General features: G+C 41.6%; 2 protein-coding genes across 2 annotated transcripts; both read right to left on the bottom strand.

Moving 5' to 3' along the window:
* LOC138595691 (ADP-ribosyl cyclase/cyclic ADP-ribose hydrolase 1-like) lies at window positions 1-1,516 on the bottom strand. The gene is made up of 5 exons (XM_069667059.1): window positions 1,321-1,516; window positions 1,026-1,146; window positions 784-919; window positions 378-451; window positions 1-78 (listed from the first exon to the last, which is right to left on the bottom strand). Exons 1-5 carry the CDS (start codon window positions 1,470-1,472, stop codon window positions 1-3), a joined length of 561 nt encoding a protein of 186 aa, XP_069523160.1. The 5' UTR covers window positions 1,473-1,516.
* A 3,451-nt stretch (window positions 1,517-4,967) lies between these two features.
* Window positions 4,968-7,735, bottom strand: LOC138596220 (ADP-ribosyl cyclase/cyclic ADP-ribose hydrolase 1-like). Its single transcript, XM_069667835.1, has 8 exons — window positions 7,593-7,735; window positions 7,298-7,418; window positions 7,056-7,191; window positions 6,650-6,723; window positions 6,277-6,350; window positions 5,501-5,584; window positions 5,229-5,315; window positions 4,968-5,134 (listed from the first exon to the last, which is right to left on the bottom strand). The coding sequence occupies exons 1-8, from the start codon at window positions 7,733-7,735 to the stop codon at window positions 5,080-5,082; spliced, it is 774 nt and encodes a 257-aa protein (XP_069523936.1). The 3' UTR covers window positions 4,968-5,079.
* Window positions 7,736-8,074: the final 339 nt, after the last annotated feature.

Here is an 8,074-nt window from a genome sequence, read left to right as displayed (position 1 = left end):
TTACCTGTTAGCATTGTATGGTTCATCTATCTCACCATTAAGCATTACTGACACTTCACCACAGGCATGTTGTGCAAACTACAGACAGAAGAACAAGATGGTAAAGTGTAAGAAACATAAACAATTGTTATTACACACACAGCTTTAGTGCAAGACTAAAAGGGCAACATTATTTGTACTTTCTACAGTACATGAGGTCAGATTTGCCTCATGTCTCTCCTTCAAAATGAATGCGCGATGTTGCTGCCTGGAGACCAACAAAAAGCCTCATTGATGATGAACCAGGCCGAAAGGCCTCAGTCAGTCCTTCAACGTTGGTCCAACATCATGTCAATGATTTAGCTGGTAAAACAAGTGATTTTCTGCTGGGTGCTTACTCTTGTAGACGCAGTTTTCCAGAATGAGCTTACAGGGTTGGTCTTGTTCTCCTTACAGTGCTCAGTGAATGTTTCTGTAATGACACACACAGAAGATATTTATAAATGTTACTTTTTCACTGTTGACGCTTCAGTCTACGTCTGTGTGATCGTGTACAGACTTTAGGCTTCACATGAAGTTCCTCATATTGTGATGGATATCACAAATTATTCTTTGTTTCTCAGAAGCAGACAAAGAACATGTTATAGTTTAAAGCTGAGGAAGAAAACAGCAAAAGTTAGCATTTTGTATTTGTTGATGTATTTTTACTGCATTTCATGCATGCTAGTTGATCACATGTAGCCTGCTTCACCAATCTTTTTCCATTTTAAGGCTATGTGATGCACTGTGACTTATGAGTCTTACCATTGTTGCCCTCCTTCCCACACCATTCCAGTCCATCCAGCACAGATCCCAACAAAGTGTCCTCCAAGGTGAACAAACAATCTCTCTTCTTAGTGAACTCATGGACCAAATCCTTTGTTTTGCTCCAGAACATCGTCTAACACAAAAAGAGTAGACATGACGAGGTTAAATATACAAATTATATTCTGCTTTGATTAATGAGCATATGTTTGTTAGACAGTTGTGTGATCGTGGATGTTTACTTTGCCACACGGATGCTTGAAGGGGGTCTCAGCAAAGAGTTGATCATAGTTTCCCTCAGAAAAGTCACTATGTTTCTTCCCTACATAAGCTTGTTGAAAGGTAGCCAATGTTTTTTCACAGCTGAAAAATAAATGTCAGTACTTAGGATATAAAAGAAATTATAGACCATTTGCACATAATGAACAGAATAATGTTTTTCTTCTTGTTATTAAAAAATGAATGTTTTTTTTTTTCACAATCCTGACGTTTATTCAAATGGCAACAACTTTAAATCAGAAATATAAAGAGACTTACATGTGGCTTGTCTCTCCATACGCCTCACATCTCTTCATGAATGTTGCCTTGAACTTGGCTGTTCGAGGAGTCAGCCGCACAGAAAGAACAACTACAGCAACCACGACCAATACAACAGTGACAATACAACCAATGGCCTTTTTAGACACCATCTTCAAGCTCCTGTAAAATGAAGCTCTGATGAAGTTTTGGCCTCACAGAGCTGCTAATATGTGTTTACGGTTCGTGTGAAACAGCAGCAAGTCACTAAAAAAGGAAAGAGGAGGTCAAGTTCTGCTGAGCCTCCCTTTCCTGCCACAATCTCACACTTTAAGTTCACGCCGCTTTTTGTTGTCACTTTACTTTTTGTTCCTGTGTACCCTCGCTTCACACATATAATAGATAAGACATTTTGTAGCCTACACCTACAAATATTAAAGTGAAATCAGGTGTTATATTTTTATGAGCACTTTCTTTTCTTCTTAGTGGTGTTGTGATTTCATATATATCTGCATACACCATCTAACCTTAGGCAGCAGCTTCTAGTTACATGTGAATCAAAAAAGAAAGTATAAGTAGCATGAAAAACAAGTAACTCAAGGTGTTTGTGTGGCTGTGTGATTTCAGAGAAGTGTCACGGCCCCTCTTCTTGGAACACTCTTCTGTTGTTTTGCAGCAGCCAGTCTTGTGCAGACCTCCTATGGTGTTGGCATAAAACAGGTCCACTATTTTATTACAGATGAAGCAGAGAAATAATTCTGTCCTCGGTCTCTGTCAGCTACACTTCTTCGACACTACTGGGACTGACCATAACCTTCCTGTGTACAAACCTCTGGTTCACAGACAACCAGCTGTCACCCCCACTGTTAAAAGATGGACCGACGGGGCTGAAGGGGCTCTCAAGGATTGTTTTGAGTAAGCCTCTGGGAAGTGTTCTGTGGGGATCACGGGGAGGACATTGACAGTCTCACACACTGCATAATGGACTACATCAATTTCTGGACTACACCGTACTTACCAGGACTGTATGGTGTTTCCGTGGATCACCCCCGGCACAAAGGCCCTTCTCAAGGACAAAAAGAGGCTTTTTAAGTCAGGAGATGAAGACTGCAGAAAGAGCTGAGGAGGAAGATCAGGGAGGGGGAAAGCAGCTACAGGAGGAAGATGGAGGATCAACTGCAGCGGAACAACGTCAGCTGAGTCTGGAGGGGCCTGAAAACCATCTCTGGCCACAAGGACTCCAACACTCAGCTGGTAAGGGACCAGGAGTGGGTGAAAGACCTGAACATGTTCAGGTTTGAACAGTCATCCACCCCTCTCCCTGCCCATTCCACCCTGCCTCAACTCGCCTCCCCCGAGGCCTCCCCACAATCCCCTGCTCCAACCTGTCCCTTTCAAAAAGCCAGGTGAAAAAAAAACTGAGCAGGATCAAGGTCAAGAAGACTGCGGGCCCGGATGGCATCAGCTCCAGGCTCCTCAGATCCTGCGCAGACCAGCTGTGCGGGATTACAGAGCACATGTTCAACATGAGCCTGAAGCTGGGGAGAGTACCACACTGTGGAAGACATCCTGCGTGGTACCGGTGCTGAAAATCTCGCACCCCAAGGACCTCAACCACTACAGGTCAGTGGCACTGACATTGCATCTGATGAAGACCCTGGAGAGGGTGGTCCTTTGCCATCTGCGCCCCCTGGTGAGCTCATCGATGGAGCACTGTGAGAATCATGTTTTTTGATTTCTCCAGTGCTTTGAACACCGTACAGCCCATGCTTCTGAGGGACAAGCTGGAGCACACAGGAGTCACCTCACATCATGGCTCCTGGATTATCTAACCAATAGGCCCCAGTTTGTGAGGACACAGAACTGTGTGTCCGACATGGTGGTCTGCTGTATGGGGGCCCCGCAGGGGACCATTCTGGCTCCCTTCTTCACCCTGTATGTTGCAGAATTCTCCCACCACACAACCAACCGTCACCTACAGAAGTTCTCTGACGACCTTGCCACCACTGGCCTCATCACTGATGGGGACGATAGGAAGTACTGGGAACTGACACAGCACTTTGTGGACTGGTGCCAGTTGGACTGCCTCCAGTTAAACGCAGGGAAAACCAAAGTACTGGTGGTGGACTTTTACAGACTCTTACAAGGACCTGGCTGTTCATCTCAACAATAAACTGGACTGGACAGATCACATCAATGCCCTTTATAAGAAAGGCCAGAGCAGAATCCATCTGCTGAGGAGACTCAGGTCCTTTGGAGTGCAGAGAGCTCTCCTGAGGACCTTTTATGACTCTGTGGTGGCATCAGACTGCAGACAGGAGGAGACTAAACAAACTAGTGAAGAAGGCCAGCTTTGTTCTGGGCTGCCCCCTCGATTCTGTGGAGGTGGTGGGAGACAGGAGGATGATGACAAAGCTTCTCATGGAGATGCTTCACCTGCCGGATGTGACAGAGAGATACCGCAAGTCCTTCCTTCCTGCGGCAGTTTAACCAAACATGCTCCCAGTAGAACAATAAAAGCACATTTATTTATATATACATATATAAATATATATATATAATGATTTGTGGTTCGGTGTTCATATATTTTTTCCTGTTTTACTGTCACTTTGTCTCTTGTTGTCATGAGTTCTTATTGTTTAGTTTTAAATTTAGTTTATTCCGTGTTCTTGTCACGATTTAGTCTTGTTTAGTTAGCATTTCTTTTGTGTCTCATTGGTTAGATCATTTCCTGTTTTACTTTGTCACCTTGGGTGTGTCCGAAACATACTATGATACATGCATACTATCATACTAATCATACTAACCGTGACATCAAATTGAGTATGTCATGCGTTCCCATCTCATAGTATGCTATTTTGTGTATGCGAGAAATGCCCGGATGTATACTAGATCGGCTCCAATGTTTGAGCATGAGACGGGAGCTCACTGGTTGTGCTAAACCGCCCCACACTGCATTGCGGCTATTCAGCTTCTACTATGGCGGAGATAGACCGGAGATCAGACCGGACATACGTAAACTTTTAAGTCACGTGATACGGAGAAGATGGCTCTGAGTGTGATGCCAACGGCATCCTAATAGCCAGGTTAGCAGGCAGTATGCAGTACATACTTTTTGAGTATGTAGCAGGCATTACATTAGTATGCGGTTTCGGACATAGCCCTTGTCTCTCATGTTGATCCACTTCCTGCCTTTGTGTGTTTTCCTGCTTGTTTGATTACGTGCCCTGCCCTTATTGTTTTCACCTGCCTCTCTCACCTGTGTCTAATTATGATCACCTCCCAAGTTTATTTAGTCTCTGTGCTCCCTTGTCTCAGTGTCAGTCCGTATGTCTTTGTCTGTGGAACCCTTAGTAAGACCCTTATTCTAGTTGCATGTGTTTTCCTCTCGTGGATTGTAATGATTTTAGGACTCTTCTGTTTTCTCCTCATGACTCATCGTGTTTTCCCTTGTTCTGGTTGGATTTACAGTTGGATCTGCATACACGTTTGTCTAACCTTAGGCAGCAGCTTCCAGTTTGAAATGATCAAGAAAGAAACAAAAGAACGTTAATTTTTGCTCAGATGGTTTATTGTACGATTACACTCAGTAAGACAACATTTGCACATTTGAAAGATCAGATAACTGCATGATCTATTCTTCTTCTCACCAACATTTTTACCTCATATCGGATCAAATTCGCAAGAACTGAAAAGAAATTAAAACAAATTTAAGATACATCTTCTATTTTGAGATTTGTCTTGTCTAACTGTGTAGTTTGAGATGGAGTGCAGAAGCCTTCACCAGCACGCTCCACAGGTCTTCTTTTCTCTTATGCACTTCTTGATGTGTGACCTACAGTGAAGCAAATAACAAGAGGAATTTACATGAATGTTTTTTGACAGCAACAGCAGAGTACAATGTTACTCGTGACCTGCGGTGAACTTACTGAGTCACTTCCTTGCAAGCATAAACAATTTCTTTTCCATTCAGGATATTGTTTAAATTCTTGAGTGACTCGTTGTTGCACTGATTCCTGAAGAAAAGAAATGCAGGTATATCGGCCTTTATCAGTTTGTCTTTGTAATTATTTTTGTATTATTAAAAGAAAGCAGGAGCTATTATCATTTTATCAACAAAAAAAAATTAAAACTACCTACAAAAAGATTATTTAAAAAGCAATGTGGCGAAACGTGCTAAAAAATTACAAGGAAAACATACTTATTCTCCTTAGCGACCAGAACAACTGTGAGGTGTGTCACCCTGGGTGATCGAAGATTTGGAACCTCAACACCTCCAAAGAAACTAACAACAAAAGAGCAACAGTTTAGAGGAATACATCAGCTCTAACATAAAGCAGCGTTTAAATGTTCAAGTGAAGGACTGAGAAACTTTAGACATAAAAAACATTAGAGTTTATCTTATTTAACATCTCTGACTCAATACACAATAAAGTTATTGTTGTAGTGACTTTTAAACAAGAATAGAGCCACTGTTCACTGCGGGGGAGCTGCGGTTTCCGACTCACTCTGATGTTTTGAAGTAAACCCAGAGTTTGGTACGTTGCATCAAAATCATATTTATTTGTCGACTTGCAGCGCACTAACATAAGGATTAACCATTCACCTGCCATCACCTGTCTCCTCCTTTATCTCTTCTATATATGGACATAGAGGTAGGCGGCTTCTTTACTGCGGCCACGGTGCAAATTAAAGGGGCAGCAATTAATGGTGATGCAAAAATAATAATAATTATGAAATTCTCAAACATCTCAGACCATTTGAAGAAAGCAAAAATGGCTCCAACAATTGTTATTGTTTTTGTTATTTCAGAGGCTCTTAAAGTTTGTGGCTCACACTTGCTGACATCCCAACTGTTCGAATGTTCTGTGCATATAAAACATTTTCTGTATATAAAGCAAAGCAACGTTAACAAATGTTTTTCATCAATGAAGAGTTCATAAAAACTGCCAACTTGGCATGTGTAGTGCTGCTTACCTGTTAGCATTGTATGGTTCATCTATCTCACCATTAAGCATTACTGACACTTCACCACAGGCATGTTGTGCAAACTACAGACAGAAGAACAAGATGGTAAAGTGTTAGAAACATAAACAATTGTTATTACACACACAGCTTTAGTGCAAGACTAAAAGGGCAACATTATTTGTACTTTCTACAGTACATGAGGTCAGATTTGCCTCATGTCTCTCCTTCAAAATGAATGCGCGATGTTGCTGCCTGGAGACCAACAAAAAGCCTCATTGATGATGAACCAGGCCGAAAGGCCTCAGTCAGTCCTTCAACGTTGGTCCAACATCATGTCAATGATTTAGCTGGTAAAACAAGTGATTTTCTGCTGGGTGCTTACTCTTGTAGACGCAGTTTTCCAGAATGAGCTTACAGGGTTGGTCTTGTTCTCCTTACAGTGCTCAGTGAATGTTTCTGTAATGACACACACAGAAGATATTTATAAATGTTACTTTTTCACTGTTGACGCTTCAGTCTACGTCTGTGTGATCGTGTACAGACTTTAGGCTTCACATGAAGTTCCTCATATTGTGATGGATATCACAAATTATTCTTTGTTTCTCAGAAGCAGACAAAGAACATGTTATAGTTTAAAGCTGAGGAAGAAAACAGCAAAAGTTAGCATTTTGTATTTGTTGATGTATTTTTACTGCATTTCATGCATGCTAGTTGATCACATGTAGCCTGCTTCACCAATCTTTTTCCATTTTAAGGCTATGTGATGCACTGTGACTTATGAGTCTTACCATTGTTGCCCTCCTTCCCACACCATTCCAGTCCATCCAGCACAGATCCCAACAAAGTGTCCTCCAAGGTGAACAAACAATCTCTCTTCTTAGTGAACTCATGGACCAAATCCTTTGTTTTGCTCCAGAACATCGTCTAACACAAAAAGAGTTGACATGACGAGGTTAAATATACAAATTATATTCTGCTTTGATTAATGAGCATATGTTTGTTAGACAGTTGTGTGATCGTGGATGTTTACTTTGCCACACGGATGCTTGAAGGGGGTCTCAGCAAAGAGTTGATCATAGTTTCCCTCAGAAAAGTCACTATGTTTCTTCCCTACATAAGCTTGTTGAAAGGTAGCCAATGTTTTTTCACAGCTGAAAAATAAATGTCAGTACTTAGGATATAAAATAAATTATAGACCATTTGCACATAATGAACAGAATAATGTTTTTCTTCTTGTTATTAAAAAATGAATGTTTTTTTTTTTCACAATCCTGACGTTTATTCAAATGGCAACAACTTTAAATTAGAAATATAAAGAGACTTACATGTGGCTTGTCTCTCCATACGCCTCACATCTCTTCATGAATGTTGCCTTGAACTTGGCTGTTCGAGGAGTCAGCCGCACAGAAAGAACAACCACGACCAATACAACAGTGACAATACAACCAATGGCCTTTTTAGACACCATCTTCAAGCTCCTGTAAAATGAAGCTCTGATGAAGTTTTGGCCTCACAGAGCTGCTAATATGTGTTTACGGTTCGTGTGAAACAGCAGCAAGTCACTAAAAAGGAAAGAGGAGGTCAAGTTCTGCTGAGCCTCCCTTTCCTGCCACAATCTCACACTTTAAGTTCACGCCGCTTTTTGTTGTCACTTTACTTTTTGTTCCTGTGTCCCCTCGCTTCACTCATGGAGATGCTTCACCTGCCGGATGTGACAGAGAGATACCGCAAGTCCTTCCTTCCTGCGGCAGTTTAACCAAACGTGCTCCCAGTAGAACAATAAAAGCACATTTTTATGTATATATAT

Source organism: Semicossyphus pulcher, unplaced genomic scaffold (assembly GCF_022749685.1).
Source record: "Semicossyphus pulcher isolate SPU_LCO1_2020_fin unplaced genomic scaffold, fSemPul1.0.p SCAF_18, whole genome shotgun sequence".
In the NCBI taxonomy this organism is placed as follows: domain Eukaryota; kingdom Metazoa; phylum Chordata; class Actinopteri; order Labriformes; family Labridae; genus Semicossyphus; species Semicossyphus pulcher.
This window is presented reverse-complemented; position numbering and strand designations above follow the sequence as displayed.

Bases quoted from the DNA above. Each gene is read 5' to 3' on its own strand.
- LOC138596220 (XM_069667835.1), bottom strand. From the start codon at position 7,735: ATGGTGTCTAAAAAGGCCATTGGTTGTATTGTCACTGTTGTATTGGTC. The intron at 7,419-7,592 runs GTAAGTCTCTTT...TTTATTTTTCAG, and splicing joins TATGGAGAGACAAGCCACAT to CTGTGAAAAAACATTGGCTA. The intron at 5,585-6,276 runs GTAAGCAGCACT...TTTTGTTGTTAG, and splicing joins GAACCATACAATGCTAACAG to TTTCTTTGGAGGTGTTGAGG.
- LOC138595691 (XM_069667059.1), bottom strand. From the start codon at position 1,472: ATGGTGTCTAAAAAGGCCATTGGTTGTATTGTCACTGTTGTATTGGTC. The intron at 920-1,025 runs GTAAACATCCAC...TTTTTGTGTTAG, and splicing joins TCAAGCATCCGTGTGGCAAA to ACGATGTTCTGGAGCAAAAC. The intron at 79-377 runs GTAAGCACCCAG...TTCTGTCTGTAG, and splicing joins GGAAAACTGCGTCTACAAGA to TTTGCACAACATGCCTGTGG.